The sequence below is a fragment of the Urocitellus parryii genome, chromosome 3 (genome assembly GCF_045843805.1).
Source record: "Urocitellus parryii isolate mUroPar1 chromosome 3, mUroPar1.hap1, whole genome shotgun sequence".
In the NCBI taxonomy this organism is placed as follows: Eukaryota; Metazoa; Chordata; class Mammalia; order Rodentia; family Sciuridae; genus Urocitellus; species Urocitellus parryii.
In genome coordinates, this window is record NC_135533.1 from 122,327,721 (window position 1) to 122,346,145 (window position 18,425).

General features: G+C 61.3%; 1 protein-coding gene across 1 annotated transcript in view; it reads left to right on the forward strand.

Moving 5' to 3' along the window:
* Galnt9 (polypeptide N-acetylgalactosaminyltransferase 9) overlaps window positions 1-16,510 on the forward strand; it is a 63,100-nt gene extending 46,590 nt beyond the window's left edge. Inside the window, exons 7-11 of the mRNA XM_026409682.2 lie at window positions 8,064-8,249; window positions 9,647-9,784; window positions 11,587-11,682; window positions 15,215-15,382; window positions 16,364-16,510. Coding sequence (XP_026265467.1) covers window positions 8,064-8,249; window positions 9,647-9,784; window positions 11,587-11,682; window positions 15,215-15,382; window positions 16,364-16,510 — 735 coding nt within the window. The remainder of the gene's footprint in view (window positions 1-8,063; window positions 8,250-9,646; window positions 9,785-11,586; window positions 11,683-15,214; window positions 15,383-16,363) is intronic.
* Window positions 16,511-18,425: the final 1,915 nt, after the last annotated feature.

Here is an 18,425-nt window from a genome sequence, read left to right on the forward strand (position 1 = left end):
GATCCTGCAGGGGGAATCCTATAATGAGGGGATCCTGCAGCAAGAAGATCTTGCAGTGGGGTGGGTCCTACAGTGAGGGGGACCTGCACTGGGGTGGGTCCTACATTGAGGGAATCCTGCAGTGGGGTGGGTCCTATAGTGAGGTGGGGTCCTTCAGTGGGGTGGGTCCTATAGTGAGGGGATCCTGTAGTTGGGTGGATCCTATAGTGAGGGGATCCTGCAGTGGGGTGGGTCCTACAGTGAGGAGATCCTGCAGTGGGTGGGTCCTATAGTGAAGGGATCCTGCAATGGGGTGGGTCCAATAGTGAGGGGATCCTGCAGTGGGGTGGGTCCTATAGTGAGGAGATCCTACAGTGAGGAGATCCTGCAGTGTGGTTGGTCCTATACTGAGGGGATCCTGCAGTTGGTGAGTCCTTTGTGATGGGATCCTGCAGTGGAGTGGATCCTATAGTGAGGGGATCTGCAGTGAGGTGGATCCTGCAGTGGGGTGGATACTACAGTGAGGGGATCCTACAGTGGAGTGGATCCTAGAGTAGGGGATCCTGCAGTGTGATGAGTCCTAAAGTGAGGGGATCCTGCAGTGGGATGGGTCCTATAGTGAGGGGGTCCTGCCATGGGGTGGGTCCTATAGTGAGGGGGAAACTGCAGTGGGGTGGATCCTATAGTGAGGGGGATAATGCAGTGGGGTGGATCCTACAGTGAGGGGATCCTGCAGTGGGGTGGGTCCTACAATGAGGGGATCCTGCAATGTGGTGTGTCCTATACTGAGGGGATCCTGCATTGGGAGGGTCACATCATGAAGGGGGTCGTTTAGTAGGGTGAATCCTATAGTGAGGGGGATCCTGCAGTGGGCTGGATCCCACAGTGAGGGGATCCTGCAGTGGGGTGGGTCCTACAGAGAGGAGATCCTGCATTGGAGTGGGTCCTACAGTGAGGGGATCTTGCAGTGGGTGGGTCCTACAGTGAGGAAATCCTGTAGTGGGGTGGGTCCTACAGTGAGGAGATCCTACAGTGAAGAGATTCTGCAGTGTGGTTGGTCCTATACTGAGGGGATCCTGCAGTCAGTGGGTCCGATGTGATGGGATCCTGCAGTGGAGTGGATCCTATAGTGAGGGGATCTGCAGTGGGGTGGATCCTATAGTGAGTGGATCCTGCAGTGGAGTGGGTCCTATAGTGAGAGGATCCTGCAGTGGGGTGCATCCTATAGTGAGGGAATACTTCAGTGTGGGGTGGATTGTATAGTGAGGGGGATCCTGCAGTGGAGTGGGTCCTACAATGAAGGGATCCTGAAGTGGGGTTGGTCCTATAGTGAGGGGGATCCTGCATTGGTGTGGGTCCTATAGTGAGGGGACCCTGCTTTGGGAGGGTCATATAGTGAGGGGGCCCTTCAGTGGGGTGAATCCTATAGTAAGGGGGATCCTGCAGTGGCCTGGGTCCCACAGTGAGGGGATCCTGCAGTGGGGTGGGTCCTATAGTGAGGGGTCCTGCATTGGGATGGATCCTATAGTGAAGGGATCCTGCAGCGGGGTGAGTCCTATAGTGAGGGGATCCTGCAGTGGGGTGCATCCTATAGTGAGGGGATACTGCAGTGGTGTGGGTCCTGTAGTGAGGGGATCCTGCTTTGGGAGGGTCATATAGTGAGTGAATCCTTCAGTGGGGTGAATTCTATAGTGAGGGGGATCCTGCAGTAGGATGGATCCTATAGTGAGGGGATCCTGCAGTGGGGTGGGTCCTATAATGAGGGGATCCTGCAGTGGGGTGGGTCCTATAATGAGGGGGTCCTGCAATGGGGTGGGTCCTATAGTGAGGGATCCTACAGTGGGGTGGGTTCTGTAGTAAGGGGATCCTGCATTGGTGTGGGTCCTATAGTGAGGGGACCCTGTAATGGGAGGGTCATACAGTGAGGGGGTCCTTCAGTGGGGTGAATCCTATAATGAGGGGAATCCTGCAGTGGCCTAGGTCCCACAGTGAGGGGATCCTGCAGTGGAGTGGGTCATATAGTGAGGGGATCCTGCAGTGGGATGGGTCCTATAGTGAGGGGATCCTGCGGTGGGGTGCATCCTATAGTGAGGGGAAACTGCAGTGGGGTGGATCCTATAGTGAGGGGGATCCTTCAGTGGAGTGCGTCCTACAGTGAAGGGATCCTGCAGTGAGGTGGGTCCATAGTGAGGGGATCCTGCAGTGGGGTGGGTCCTATAGTGAGGGGATCCTGCAGTGGGGTGCATCCTATAGTGAGGGGATACTGCAGTGGGGTGGATCCTATAGTGAAGGAATCCTGAAGTGGGGTGGGTCCTATAGTGAGGGGGATCCTGCAGTGGGGTGGGTCCTATAGTGAGGGGATCCTGCTTTGGGAGGGTCAAATAGTGAGTGGATCCTTCAGTGGGGGTGAATTCTATAGTGAGGGGGATCCTGCAGTAGGGTGGATCCTATAGTGAGGGAATCCTGCAGTGGGGTGGATCCTATAGTGGGGGGATCCTGCAGTGGGGTGGGTCCTATAGTGAGGGGATCCTGCATTAAGAGGGTCATATAGTTAGGGGGTCCTTAAGTGAGGTGAATCCTATAGTGAGGGGGATCCTGCAGTGGCCTGGGTCTCACAGTGAGGAGATCCTGCAGTGGGGTGGGTCCTATAGTGAGGGGATCCTGCAGTGGGTGGTTCCTATAGTGAGGGGAACCTGCTGTGGGGTGGGTGCTATAGTGAGAGGATCCTAAAGTGGGGTGGGTCTTATATGAGGGGATCCTGCAGTGGTGTGGGTCCTATAGTGAGGATAATCTGCAGTGGGGTGGGTCCTATAGTGGGAGGGTCCTTCAGTTGGGTGGGTCCTATAGTGAGGGGATCTTGCAGTGGTGTAGATCCTATAGTGAGTGGATCGTGCAGTAGAGTGGATCCTATAGTGAGGGGATCTTGCAGTGGGGTGGATACTACAGTGTGGGGATCCTGCATTGGGGTGGGTCCTATAGTGAGGGGATCCTGCATTGGGGTGTGTCCCCAGACCCTCTGCTCCCTTAGCATGCAGTCGTCTTCTTTTTTTATATATTTATTTTTTAGTTCTAGGTGAACACAATATCTTTTATTTTACATTTGTGTTGTGTTGAGGATCAAACCCAGTGCCTCGGAGCACATAGTCTTCTAACAGGGCTGGGATTTATCTCCATGAGCTCCCTGGGTGTGCCTGTTCTCCACAGCATGTTGCTTAATATTAAACAGCTGATTTAAGACGCTCCCGTTGGGTCCTGCTGTACAGTTGTTCTATAAATTTCCTGAGGACCACAGCTCTCTGCACATCTGCTGACAGTGCAGCTGTGTCCCTGACCTGATCCTCCCTGACCTTCCAGGTTGTCCCTGCTCTACACGCTGGGTCTGAGAATGGCTGCCCAGCTGCCCTGGCTGTGGGGACTGTCACGGCTACTTTATACACAAATCTGGCCATGATCCTGGGGCTGAAATCAGTGCTGCGGAGAGGCTGACCTTCACTCAGATCAAAGGCCTGTCATACTTGAGCTGAGCACTGGGGGCCCTCTTGGCTCTGTCCTGAGGGGAAGTGGGCAGTCTGGCCTGGTGACCCTGGTGGTGGCTGCAGCAGGGGACAGGGCTGCGTCTCCCCAGCCCCCACCTGCTGTGGCGGCCCCAGAGGAAGTGTGGGAATGGGACCCAATTTGTCCCCGTCCATGGTGGCCTGACGGCTCTCTCTTTTCCCTCTGGAGGGTGCCAGTCCTGATTTGCCTCTTGCTGTTGGTTTTGGGGCAACTTGTGGAAACCGCGTCCCTCCAACATCAGGCAAGGCAGCAGCAGGACGTGGGATGCATGGGATTGTGGGGCTCTGGACAAACACTGCCCACTCCCTTCCTGCCCACCTCCTGGCCTTGCCAGCTCTGCGACTCCAGAGACCAGCTGCTAAGACGGTGCACCCCATGCCTGAGGGGCAGCAGCCTGGCGGGCCTGGCTGGGGTTCTGCAGCTCTGCAAGGTGGGGCTGGACTGGGCACAGGGCCAGGATGGCAGCATGCACTCTTCATGCCTGGCAGAGGCGGTGGACACCTGGCTCTGCTGGCTCCCAGGGAGAGCCTTCCAGGAGAGCAGGTGGCTGAGCCCCCAATCAATTCCACGTGGTTCTGCTGGGTCCCTCCAGCTTGTGGGTGTCTGCTGCTCAATCCTACAGGCCTCACTCAATGTCACCCCAGCCACCGCAGCGTCAGGTCTCTGTCCTGGCTCCTCTTCCTGTGCAGGGCTCTGCTCCATGTCCTCTGCCCTGTCGGATGTGCCACAGAAGCCAGGGGCTCTGGGGGTCATGGGCCACTTCCCCAGGCCCCTCAGAAGCCGGGCTCTGGGGGTTGTGGGCCACCTCCCCAGGTCTCTCAGAAGTGGGCACTCTGCCTGGCACCACATCCCAGGGCGGGCCTGCGGTTTGCCTGGTGGGGCTTGTTTTTTGCCTGAGGGGCTGGTAGCCCTAGGAAGCGCCCTGGAATTGGCAGTTTGGGTGGGGGCAGTGGGCTCAGTCCCCTGGGCACCAGACAACTCCTGGACATCCACCTGCAGAGGCAGCTGAAAGGCCACCAGAGTAAGTGGGGACGGTGGCAACCCATGCGGGCTCTCAGCCAGCCTCCCTCCCCTTGGGTTCAGGTGCCCTCTGGGCCTGACTGGACCTCGCCCTGGACCCTGCCCTGCCCAGCACCGCACCACGGCCCCACTGTGTCCCCACATGCTCCTCTGCCATCAAAGCCTCACGAGTTTCCTGTTTTCACAGTCTGTGTCCCCTCCCTTGCCACGTGTCCCTGGGGCCTGCCACGATGCCCAGTTCAGTTCATGAATGAAGGATCCTCTGAGAGGGGCTCCCTGCAGAGCGCGAGGTGCCGAATGCGAGGTCCGAGCTCAGGGCAGGAGGCTGGGAGGAGCTTGCATCCTTCCTGAGTCCCTTGGCCTCTGTGTGCTGGGCATGTGGGTGTCAGGTCCAGAGAGGACAGCAGAGGGAAAGCCCCGGCCACGCTCCGGTGATGGGCTCACATGGAGGCTGCAGTGTTCCCCCCATGGCGGTGACGTGTGGCCAAGGCCTAGGGCAGACTGGCCAAGACCCAGGCTCCGGCCAGGGAACAGCACGTGCTGAGGCCCCCAGCCCCTTGCGCCTGCTGGACCCTCCAGGCTGCGCCCTGTCCCCCCACACACTGGCCGCTGCTCCCGGCCCGTTCTAAGAGGGCACCCGTGCAGCCTTTCAGATCCATTTAGCCTAATTAGAGTGATTCTGTGGTCTCAGGGCCAATTTACATCTCTGTGGCTGCAGGAAGGCCAGCTGAGTCCTCTAATGAGGAAAGTCCTTGAGCCAATTAGGGGGAGTGGCTCCACCCTGTCCATTAGGTTTAATAAAGGTCAAGACAAAATCCAGTGCTGAGCCCAGCCGGGGTGGTGGTCCACCGAGAAGAGTTTGACTCGCCTTCTTTTCTGCTGTGAAGGTTGGGGTCTGCTTGGGGTGATGGACGAACCGTCCCCCACCCTAAGGGTCACTGCTGGCCCCAAGATGCCCCTGGGGGTGGAGGGCTTTATTAGCCTTGGGGCAGTTTTTCCCACTCTCCCAAGAGGGGAGGTATGTGAGGTCCTGGCAGCGAGGCCAGCCTCCCCGAGATACAGTGATGTCCTCCACGTGGGGTTTCTCAGAAGGGGGTTTCTCTCTGCCTGGGTCCAGGCTGAAGGGAGAGGATGGGGGTGCTGGGCCTGTGTGTGTTCTGAGAGCCACTTCAAGAGGCCCAGGGTTGGTGCCGGAGGTAATGCAGGTCCTGATGGGGGAGGATGCAGCCCCACCAGCCAGCTCTGCTCAGAAGTCCACTGCAGACCCTGGACCTTCAAAGACCCCAGACCTGCATCTGGAGCCTGCCTCCACTGATCAGCCTGCAATCCACGCCTTCCCTGCCCCAGTTTTCCCACCTGTCTCGCATGGGACTGATCTGCAGGCATCCAAGGAGCCAGTGCTGTGGGGGTCCTTGGGTCTGAACATGCAGCAGGTGTCCTCCGCGGGCAGGTTCCCTGGGCACCTGCTCTCCCACCGGAGGAATGCATCTTCATGGAGATGCTGTCCTGTGGGCGGCGGGACCCTCCATGTAGCCCTGTCGAACGTTGGCTGGGTGCACAGGCGCAGCTGTGGCTCCTTGGGCCTCATGTCCCCTTGGAGCCTGGGAGCTGCGGCCCTGGCTCCAGCCACACAGGGTGACTGTCTTTCTGATCCAGCTGTTTCTGATCAGCCGCCTCTTGACTTCAGGGTCCTCTGGCTGAGCATGCTCTGCCTCCCGCCCTCCACCTGCCAGGCAGTGTCTCAAGGCCTTTCTCTGTTGTCACCTGGGGTCCTCATCCGCCCGCGGTGCTGGCTTTGCTGGGATGAGATTCCTTGGGTTGGCTGGAGGTCCCAAAAAGATACACACAGGATGTGCTGTGACCTTTGAGGTCTTTGCAGAGGTGACCAGGGAAGGCTCTTGAGGCCCTCCAAGTCTGAGGTGGGTCAAATCCAATGACAGATGTCACAAAAAATGACAGACCACCAGGCATGGGCCACACCTGTGATCCCAGAGGTCCAGGAGGCCGAGGCAGGAGGATCGCAGGTTCTGGGCCAGCCTGGGCAACGTAGCCAGATCTGGACTCAAAAAATAAATAAATAAATAAAAGTGCCAGGGGTCAGCAGTGTAGCCCCTGAGTTCTGTCCCCAATACCAGAGAACAGGGTGGGGGCTGGGGATGTGGCTAGTGGTAAAGCACTCACCTGGCCTGTGTGAGGCTCTAGGTTAGGTCCCAGTATTGGGGGGAAAGGTGGACATTTGAGACTCAGATATAGAGAGGGTCTGAGACTGTGAGGCCTGGGCCAGGTCCCAGTTCGCTCTGTGAGTTCTAGGAAGCTTTTTCATCACTATGACCAAGAGATCCCTCAAGAGTGACACAGACAAGAAGTTTATTTGGGGCTCACAGTTCCAGAGGTTCAGTCCCTGGATGGCCAACTCCATAGCTCAGGCCCTGGGGTGAGGCAGCATGTCATGGTAGATGAGTGGCAGAGAGCGACTCAGGACACACACCGTGGGGCAGAGATGTGGGGGCGGTGTGTCAGGACCGGGTCACAATCTCTGTAGAATCAGAGGAAGGGGACACCAATGCAGACAGAGTCGAACCAGGACGTGGGTATCACAGGGATTGGCCCACAGTGTGGACGCTCAGGGGTCCCCAGCCCAGCAGCTGGCAGATGGAAGCCCCAGGAGGGCTGGTGGAGTGAGCCCAGTCTGAGTCCAATCTGAAGGCAGGGGACAGCACAGTCCAGTCCTCAGGACACAAGCCAACAGCGACTGCCGCCCCTCAACCTCTGTGTCCTCCTGGGGATCCCCAGGCCCAGGCTATAGAGTGACACGCTGCTCTCAGCAGAAGCCCCCAGAGAGCTCAATCAGGCACCTCAGTACCTGGGGCCCAGTGCAGGTGACACCAGCTGGCTGGCACGGCATGAACAGCATGGGAGGGACTCACGTGGAGCCTCAGGGGGACAAGGACGGTTGAAGGTTGCGGCCCAGAGTGAGCCCGTATGAGGCATTAACAAGGCAGAGGGCATTCCACCCTGGGCGTGAGACCGCAGGTGTCTCTAGGCAGAGGAAGCAAGGGTGTGGATGATTCTGACCTGGGGCAGTGCTGACCTGGTCAGTGCTGACCTGGGTGCTAGTGCCTGCATCTGCACAGCTGGTGGTTCTTTCTAAGAGGCTCACAGGGTCATTCTGGCTGCCTGGAGTGGGCAGGCAGAGGTGCACGGGGGTCCCCTGCACAGGGCACATAATGGAGTGGGAGAGGCCACCAGAAAAGGGGACAGTAATGTTGGGGTGAGTGGAATACAAAAAGGCAATTGGAGACTACGCAGAGAAGTCAGATTGGGTGGGACGCCTGAGGGGCGCAGCCTCACCCAGGCCTGTGTGGGTGGACCACTGCCCGTGGCTGTCCCTTGGGCACCTTCCCCTGAAACCAGTTATGGCCAAGCCCCTGGGGACCCGGGGCCCAGTGCAGGCGCCTCTGTGGTGTGCCCTGTGGTGACAGGGGACTGGGGACGGGGTCCCCGCCCAGGTGTGGCAGTGTGGCGGCAGCATGGAGGTGCTGCCCTGCTCCCGCGTGGCCCACATCGAGCGCACCAAGAAGCCCTACAACAACGACATCGACTACTACGCCAAGCGCAACGCTCTGCGGGCCGCCGAGGTGTGGATGGATGAGTTCAAGTCCCACGTGTACATGGCCTGGAACATCCCCATGACTGTGAGCCCGGGCGGGGGGTAGCGGGCCTCGTGGGACTCCTCAGGGCCCCGTCAGAGCAGGGCCAGTGGGGGTCGTGGGCATCCTGCGGCCACCCTGGGCAGGGAGGGGACTTTGGCAAAGGGCCTCGTCCTCACTGGCCCTGGTAGATAGTCTAGGTAGAGAGTGGTCCCAGGGCCAGGGGTCAGGAGGGCAGGAGGGGTCCTCTGCCTCAGCCTCCCCAGTGCTGCGATGACAGCCACCCTGGCCAGGCGGCCCCTCTCAAAAACACTGAGTAGATGCTGTCCACCAGAGCCCTGCCTGCCCGTCCACACCACCTGGCCCAGCCCTCTGCCTGCCAGGCAGCATCCGCCCCCCACAGCCCCCAGGGAACCCTCCCAGAGCGCTGTTCTGCTGTGTTACTGGGAGCTGGTGGCCGTGTGGGGTCACAGGCCTGCCGAAGCCACCGGATCTGGTACTGCCCGGTCAGCACTGCCCACAGCCGTTTCCAGCCCCATAGACCAGGAAGCCATCAGAACGGCCCTCAATACTAGAGACAAGGAGGGCTCCTGCCAACCATGAGGCCAGTGGTCTGTCGCAAACTGATGCAGAAAGTCCAGTGTGACCATGTCCCTCCAGGTTGGGAAGGGCAGGACGTAGGCAGAGCAGGGGGCTGGCCTCCTGGGCTCCAGCCCCTCCACAGGAGATGGCTCAGTCCTACAAGGGTGGAATGTGTCTTGGGTTCACCCTCAGCTTACAAGGGTGCGAGGACTGTGGCCCCGGGAGGGCAGGGACTGTCCTAAGACCACCCACAAAATGACAGACTTGGCTCCAGCATCCTGGCTGAGTCCACCCTCGCCCCGACCTGCTGGCCCAGATGGGGCCCTGGAGGCAGAGCTCCCCCAAGCCCACCCCACCTTCCCGAGGGCCACTCCCTGCACAGAGCATGGGCCCCATGGCACCTCAGGTCCTTGGCAATAGGAGGATGCCCAAGCTGGGCAGAGCAACTGGCCCCAGCTCTACAGCACAGGGCAGCTTGGAACCAGCCAGGGGCAGCTGTGTTGACCAGGGCTCAGCCACCTGGATGTGGTGACCTCCCTGAGGCTGGCCTGTGTCCAGCCCTCCAGAGATTAGGCTCACACTGCATGGCCAAAGCCCTGCCTTCCATCTCAGGACATCTCAGCCATCTAGGCAACCCAAGGCCAGGCCACCAGGATGGGGACCAAACAGAAGCAGGCTCGAGAGCCCTCCCAGGAGCTGGCAGGGCTGGACCTTGGATGCAGGGTGCGGACAGCCAGGCTGACCTTCTGTGGGTTACGGGAGGGCAGGAGGCCAGTTCCAGATGAGTCTGCAGCAGGACTGCCCTGGGGGGTCTCAGGAGGCCTGGCACTCACATGTCCCCACCTGATCCTGCCTCGCAGAACCCAGGGGTGGACTTTGGGGACGTGTCCGAGAGGCTGGCCCTGCGCCAGAGGCTGAAATGCCGCAGCTTCAAGTGGTACCTGGAGAATGTGTATCCCGAGATGAGGACCTACAACAACACCCTCACGTACGGAGAGGTACCGCCTCCCCCGCAGGGCCCACCCGACCCCACCGCCATGCCCTGTCCCCCCACACCTGACACCGTACCCCACACCCATGCCCCCACCTGCACACTTGTATACTGGGGCATCCAGACACTAAGGGACACAGGGACCGTCAGACACACTTGGCCCACATGAAAACACATACCGATCCTTGTCTGTAGAAATACACACACGTGAAGAAACGTGTACACAGGTACACACAGAGATGTGTGGCACACACATTCACATAGGTAGGGACACCTACATTCACATACATGTGCACAGGGCACACACAAGTACATGCACACATGTATTCAGATGCCTGTGTGTGTACATAACGGTGTGTGTGTCAAATGCATTTGCATCTGCATACATGAACATGTGTGCATGAGTGCATTCACATTTGTGAGCGTGCACTCACACAAGTGTGTGTGCACACTAGTGTGCTGCATGCCTACACTCTCCCATAGACACATGCTATGTACATGCATGTGCATAAACCCTGCTGGTGCACTCTGAGCATGCACACACGAGTACAATACACACATGGAGGTGTACGTGTGCACACACAGAGCTTCCAGGGCACCACGCACACCTCAGCTGTGTGTGAACCTGTCAGGGCACCTCCCTGTGCACCAGGCACCTGTGCCATGTCATGACTGTCACCTGAACGCGTGCACCACACAGCACAGCCCTGTTGGTCCACACACACAGTACCATGGCCCCAGACTCACCCGGAGAGCGGCACCTGAGCGGCACCAAGACCCCGCCCCACTGTTGCTGGTGCACAGACCCTCGTGGCTCTCCAAAGCCAGGGGGCGCCCTGTGGTCCTGCCGCTTCCTGGTTTGTGCTATGGTGGGCGGCCTCCCACCCTGCACTAGGCAGCAGAGCTTCCCCCCAGCTCCTCAGCTTCCCCAGAGCCCGGCTCTTCCTTGCGGAGAGAACGAGCACATCCTGGCCCTGGGCTAGCCCCCTGCCTGGGCGTCCTAGCTGTCTACCCGTCCCAGAGCTCCCTGTCCACCCCACATCTGACCCAGTCCCTCCGGCCCAGAGCCTCTCTAGGGGGCACTGGGTATTGAAGGGGTGGAGGGAGGCAGCACTTCTCCTGGCCTCTCCTGTGCTCTGTCCTGCCCACTTCCTCCCACTGTCAAGTCCCCTCACCACCCACCCCTGTGGCTGCTTCTTCTGCTGGTAAAACCTGCACCACTCTGGGGAGCAGTGGCCCGTAACTCCAGGTGTCTGAGGGTGCTCAGGATCCAGGCCATGGGCAGTTCTGCTGGGTGGGGGCGGAGCCCATCCTGGCTGGGCATGCTCTGCGGGCTGGAGGCTGGCTGGCTGCTGCTGCCCGCCCAGCTTGCAGGCAGAGCAGGTCGCACGGCTCATGGGCTCCAAACCCACACGGGCTCACTTCTGCTGCATTCCGTTGGCTGAGCCTCTGCCTCCTGGGGAAGAACTGTGGTCACACAGCACAGGGACATGGGAAGCCAGCGGCACAGCCCAGGTCTCCATCCAGCATGTAGGACTGTGTCAGGAACAGTCAACGTGCCCCTGACAGCTGGTCAGCCTGTGGCCCCTCTGCTCCCTTTCCCTTTACCTCACCTGGCCTCAGGCCAGCCCTGGGCCCTGGTGGGTCTCACACCCGGGGAGGATGGTGTCAGGCTCACGCCTGTCCTGGGACAGCCAGCTGCAGAGCAGCCCCACCTGAGGATGGGGGCGGGGGGCTTCCTGCAGCCTTACCTTGGCCTGGAGATCCTCCTCGGTGACCCTGGGTTCCTCCTGTGGCTTTTGGTGGCAGGTGAGAAACAGCAAGGCCAGTGGCTACTGCCTGGACCAGGGTGCGGAGGACGATGACCGGGCCATCCTCTACCCCTGCCACGGCATGTCCTCCCAGGTAGGCCCAGCGAGCCCTTTGCAGGCAGGGGCAGGTGCTGAGCACACAGTGGCTACTGGGGCCAGCTCAGGGGCTGGAGCAGCTTGGGGACCCCGAAAGCCCCGCCCCCCCAAGGCAACAGATGGGTAAACTAAGGACAAGGCTTGGGTCAGGCAGGCCTTGGGGACTCCTCTATGCTTCAGGGTCCCCATCAACACCACAGGACACTGAGGGTGCTTACTTCTGCCTGAGCACCTGCCCTGGCCTTGCAGCCCCAGGTCCATTTGCACCTGGCCAGACCCCAGCCAGGGCTCATCATGGCCCCAGGTGACCCTGACCCAAGAGAGAGCCTGAGAGTCCCATCACAGGTGACCCTCTGCATGTGACGATGTGCCTGGGTGTCTCAATACTGAAGTTGGATCCCACTCCATGGTCGGCTTTCCGGGCATGACCCTCAGCCCTCCCAGAGCCCTGCGCACAGAGCTCCACCCAGGGCAGGTCCAGGGACCCTGCCACCGGGCCCTCACCCCAGCACTGAGCTAGCGCTAGTTGACGGGGGCGCATGGGTGTGACCAGCTCTGTGCACTGCCCTCCTTTGTCCTCCCTGGAGCTCTGGACAGGAGGCCCAGCCACTTCAGCTTCCAGCTTTGATTAACGGCAAAGCAGACCTTCGTGGAGGCCCAGAGGAGGCCGCTGAGCAAGTCCAGTTGGGGGCCTCCAACACGTGTAGAAGACCCTCTGGCTAGTGAGGACCTCAGGAGGCGGCCCCTGGGCCTGGCCAGGTCCCAGCAGCAGACCCTCCTGCTGGGAGCAAAGCCCTGCTGGAGGGCAGGGCAGGGCAGAATCCGGGGTCAGCAGGTGTGCCCCCCCCGTGATGCCCCAGTGCCCATGCTGAGCCCTCTGCCACTAGAGGACAGTGGGGCCATGGGCATAAGTCACCTCCCACTCCTAGAGGGCGGGCAGACGGGGACCAGGTAGATGGGGAGGCTGGGCCCTTGGTAAGCCTCACTGGAGAGTTGGAGAACTGACACCCAATTCAAGCAGGACATGGCCGCCCACATTCTCCTCTGCAAAATGATCTCAGTCTGTTGGTCACTCACAACCCAAAGTTCTCTGAGGCTGCAGGACTCCAGGGAAGAGCTAAGTCAAGACCCCAGACCCCATCACCAGGTTGCCTCAGTTTCCTGGGGCCACTGTGACCAAGGACCAGAAGCTGCACTGGCTCAGGGCCACAGGACCCCCACCCCTGCCATTCTGGAGGCCACACTCTGAAGTCAGAACCCCTGGGCCTGGGCCTGCCTCCCTTGCCCAGCCCTGCACAAGTGGCTTTCCTGTTCCCAAGGCTGAGCCTGGAGGGTCACTCCCAGAGGGCTCTCACTGGCTGGCAGCTGTTCTGGCCAGGGTTGGCTGGCCAGAGCAGGACTCATGGCCACTGGGGACCTCCCTCAGAAGTTGGAAGGCTCCACTCCATGATGTTCACCATTCCCCGATGTCCAGAAGGAGAGGACAGAGCCACCGCTGGGGGTCAAGGTCACATGCCACATGGACATGCCAGGCAGGAGCAGCTGATACAGGACGCGCCTGGGCAGTGTACCTGTGCACTCAGGAGAAGACAGTAGGAGTCCAGAGATGCAGCCCACACACACGCCTGCTGTGCCCCCCTCTGATGCCACGTCCCATGCTAGCCCTGTGCACAAGGCCGTCCTAACAGCCTGCTTGCTGTGGAAGACACTGAGGCTCGGCCAAGGGGCTTGCTGAGGGCACACAGCTGACTTCTGTGTGGAATGTGTAGCTGTCACTCTGCCCTCTTGCAGAAAGCCTCCCTGGGGGGCGTGTTACACAAACACCCCAACCACGGCCCCAGGGTGTGGGCACATGGAGTTGCCTTCACCTGAAACGTCCGCCATGTCCTTCAGGAGAAGTGGAGCCTGCTGGGACCATGGGAGGCTCTCTGTCTCCCAAATCCACGCCTGGGCCCAGGTGTCCGGCCCCACAGAGGCCAAGACTCTGATCAGAGTTCCCGGGAAGCAGACCCAAGATGGATCCTCATTGCAGGACCATGGGGAAGGCACGGGGTCCGTCCACCAGAGGCCAGGCAGCCTCGGCCCAGCTGGGGCTCCTCCTCCCTCCTCCCTCTGGCCCCCACGGGAGCAGGGCGGGTGGGGCCGAGAGGCAGGGAAGTAGGCATTGGGCACAGGACCTACATCCTCTCAGCCACCTGCCCAGGCCTTCTGGGGTGTCCTGTGGCTACCGTCCAGGGGTGCTGGGTTTGAAGTCTCCGTTCAGCAAAGGAGTGAAGAGCAGGACGCAGGGACAGCAGGCAAGCAGCAGGCTCAGGGCAAAGTGACAGACACAGAGACAGAATTCTCTGAGGAGCAGGGGACCAGAGCCGGAGTCCCAAGGGAGTCCTGGCCTGTTCTTTTTGTGGTCTCTGGAATTTCCTCCTCTCCTCATCTCCCCCTGTCCCCGAGCTCCTCACTATAATTGGTTGGTCTCCTGGTCCACGCGTCTGTCTTAGTTTTTCCATTGGGTCCCCCATTTACAGAAGTGTCTGTGTGACAGGTCCCCACTTGTGTCCACGGGCACTTTTGCCAACCAGGAAGCTGAGCACACCAGAGCCCCTCCCCGTGCTCCTGTGTTCCCCCGGCCCAACTCCAGTCTGGCCCCTGCCCTGGCTGCCTATGCCCCCTACGTCTCCCTCAGTGAACCCCAAGACCTCCATGACCCCCAGAGCCTGAAAGTGCTGCCCATTGGATTGGCTCAGGAGGCTGGGGTGTCCTCCATTCCCTCCTCCAGCCCAGCTGGATTCCTTCTGAGCACACTGGCCACCAGCATGGATCCCAGGAGTTCCTCCTCTCGCCCAGGCCTGAGCTGGCCACAGGCAACCTGGACTCCCCAGGCCTGGCCGTGTCCACTCAACCCTCCCCAGTGTCCACCCGTGCTGTCTTCCAAAAGCTGATGCCCAGCTGGCATCCGAGCCTGGTGACGTCCCCTCCTCCCCTAGAGCCTTCTGCACAGAAGGTGGGCCCTATGGTCACTTCACATCCACCACAGTGTCTCCTGGGAGGGGGATGCCCTAGAACAGACACCAAGGGCCTAATGTATAGCAGGCTTGGGGCTGAGTCCAGGCCTCAGGGGTCCTGGGTACTGCCCACAGCTCTGTCCATCTCCCCAACTGAGGCCTGGAGGCTGGGTCCAGGCCTCGGGGGTCCTGGGTACTGGGCCCACAGCTCTATCCATCCCCCCAGCTGAGGCCTGGGGTCTGGGTCCAGGCCTCGGGGGTCCTGGGTGCTGGGTCCAGGGGTCTTGGGTGCTGCCCACAGCTCTGTCCATCCCCCCAGCTGAGGCCTGGGGGCTGGGTCCAGGCCTCAGGGGTCCTGGGTGCTGCCCACAGCTCTGTCCATCCCCCCAGCTGGGGCCTGGGGTCTGGGTCCAGGCCTCGGGGGTCCTGGGTGCTGCCCACAGCTCTGACCATCCCCCCAACTGAGGCCTGGGGACTGGGTCCAGGCCTCAGGGTCCTGGGTGCTGCCCACAGCTCTGTCCATCCTCACAGCTGGTGCGGTACAGTGCTGACGGCCTCCTGCAGCTGGGCCCCCTGGGCTCCACGGCCTTCCTGCCCGACTCCAAGTGCCTGGTGGACGATGGCCGGGGACGCACGCCCACCCTGAAGAAGTGTGAAGATGTGGCCAGGCCGGCACAGCGGCTGTGGGACTTCACGCAGGTCAGTGGCCTCTGAGACCCCAGGCTCATGTACCTCCAGGGCCGCCTGCGGATGAGACCAGGGCAGTGTGGCAGGGACCCTGGATCAGCTGCTCTCCAGGAGCCCCAAAGCACAGGGGGGGAGGGTGACTGGCCCAGGGTCACACAGCCAGAGAGGGGTCAGAGTATAGCGCTACCACTTCCAGCCCTGACTGCCCAGGTTCCCAGGCCCAGGAGATGGACAGGAGGATTTGGGCAGAGGGATTTGGAGTGTCTCACCTTGGCTGGTGGTCTCAAGAGGCAAGACTGGAATTCCACAGAGCTCTGCAGAACCAGCACTCCACCCAACTGCGCTGGTGATGCCCAAGTCTGACCCTCCCAAGCCCCCAGGAAGGAGTGGACCCTGCCCATCCTCCTTCCCTCAGATCCCGCTCCTGAGGTTCTCTGAGCCCAGGGCCTGCTCCCTCCCCTCCCCACACCACGCCACCCTCTGAGCCTGACACTCTCGGGCCCAGGTCCAGGGCAGCTGGATGTGTCCTCCAAGCCCTGCTGACCCCGCTTGCCTCCTGTGGAGACCTGCAGGTCCAGTACCTCTGTTCCCGCTGGGCACAGACCCCATGACAGTGTGAGGGGCTCTGCTGTCCCCCCAGGGGCTTGGGGACCACTGGCTGGGAAGGAGCTCTCACTGCTGCCTGAGAGCTGCCTTAGAGGCCCCCGGGGGTGGGGTAGGGGTGGCAGTGAGGCCAGGGTCAGCGGCCCTGCTGCAGCTGCCTCTGGGGCAGCCAGGTGGGGCCAGGGCCATGGGTTCGGGGCCCCCTGCGCTTCCTGGAACCCCTTGAACCCCAGAAAACAGCAGGGCAGGTTGGCAGCGAGGCTGGCTGGGATGTGGGCAGCAGAGAGGACCAGGGGGCCGGGGGCTTCCTGGTGGCTATGTGGGGCAGCGTGGGCCCAGGGCTACCCCCTGTCCTGGGTGCCCCGTCTGACGCGGCTCCCCACCCCGCAGAGTGGCCCCATCGTGAGCCGGGACACGGGCCGGTGCCTAGAGGTAGAGATGTCCAAAGACGCCAACTTCGGGCTCCGGCTGGTGGTGCAGAGGTGCTCAGGGCAGAAGTGGATGATCAGGAACTGGATCAAGCACGGGCAGCACTGACCTTGCCCCCAGAGCCGCTGTCCAGGACATGGACACTGGTGGACCTTGGGGAGCCCTGGGCAAGCCCGGGCTGGAGCCAGGACTGCCTCGCGCCACCCACCCCCCGGGCAGGCTGGGCCTTGTGCCTGGGACAGGGGAGGCCTGGCGCCTGCGGCCATAGCCACCATGTCGGGGACAGACCCTCCCAGGATGGGCAGCTCTGCCAAGGGAGGGTGTCCGAGGACTGGGACTCCCGCGCGACTCACGTGCCTTTCTACAGAGATCCTCCTCAGGCTGCCGGGACAGCCGCCCTGCATGTGCCGAAGCCCTATGAACTCACCCCAGCGACTCGCGCCCTGGGCCGAGGACCGGCACCACCCTCCGCGCACACGCTCCCTCCCAGCAGACAGAGCTCGCGCCCCTCGGCCAGCTCTCCTTCGGCCAAGGCCAAAGCCGGAGGGCAGCTCCGCGAGATCCAGGAAGAAGCGACAGCTGCCCTGGTCCCAAGGGCGACTGAGGCCAGGCCCAGGAGGCCACTCTGCTACTCCGGGAGGCTCGGGAGGGGCCGGCAGCAGAGACGAAGCCACCTGCCTCGGGGAGCTGGAGAAGGCCCTGCAGGCAGGGGCTCCGCTTCTGCCAGCCCTCGCTGGACCATGCCCCTGCTGCCCCCTGGATCTGTGCCCTCTGTGGCAGAGGCAGCTGCGGACGCCCACCTCTCGCCTGTTTTTATAAATAAAGTCTTACGTGGCACTTACGTGGCACTCAGCCACCCCGCTGTTGGCGTCTTGTCGTGGCCCCATGTGGGCTGCAGGTGCTCAGCTGAGACGTGGCCTTGGGGCTCTAGCCTCAGGGAAATGTCCCAGTCCTAGAGGACACACAGCTCTCCCGCCCTCATGTCCTGGAGAGCTGCCTCCACAGCCTGGACCAGGTGAGGGGATAGGACAGGTGTGGAGTGGCCAGAACTCGCCTCACAGCCGGCTGGCCACATGGAGGGAGAGGAGAGTGTCAGCTCCGGCCTCTCTGCAGCTGGCAGGATGCAGAACAGAATTCTCCGGCCCAGGTTTCAGAACAGTGTCCCCACGACCCCAGCCTGCTTCACGTGGGGTCACTGATGCTCAGGACTGTTGCCCTCGCCCCACACTGCAGCACCCACCAGGCACCTCTGGGGTTTGCTGGCAGCCGGAGGGCGTGTGCGTCCTGGGGCTGGCCTCATGTAGTCATGCTCACCCCTGCTGCTGAAGGCCAGGCTCGCATTCCCTCCCCAGGCAGAGCCTCCAGGCCCCTTTCCTGGCCTTGCAGGGAAAGTGTGTCTGCCTGGTGGCTTCCAGTGTCCCCGCCCGTCAGGCAGCCTGGAGAGTGGCTGGCTTCACTCTTGGACATCATCTGGAGAGACTGGAAGATCCGTCTTCACCCTGTTCCACCCTCCTGGCCACAGTCAGGGACTCACCCCGGGTGGCTAGCGGAGTCACCAGCCACAGGGGACCTCAGAGAACCACAGGCAAACCTTCCGTCCTAGGGGTGGTCCTCCCAGGCCCCCAGTGGGGGGCACGGCCTCCAGCAGGAGGGAGGCCCCTGTGTGGCAGCAGGGGCTGTCCTGTGTCCCCAGGGCTCCTGCCTCCTGTGGCGGGGACTGCAGGTGCCCCAAGGCTCCCTGTAGCACGCGGCCACCCACTGTGTATCACCCCAGAGTTCATTCCCAAGAGCCCGATGCTCAGGAGGGGGAGGAAGAGGCCCAGGACCCTGCTATTGAAGACGTGCCCATAGCACTGAGGCCAATGTCCAGTCGGCCCTGACCACCAGGGATGCCCACGCTGGGACCAACTTCACATGGAGGACGGTGGCCTGCACTGCCAGGAACCCCAGCCAAAGTCCTCCGCCTCAAAACATGTCGAGTGCCCCAGACAGCAGAGCCAGCCCAGTGTGGGTGGCAGAGCAG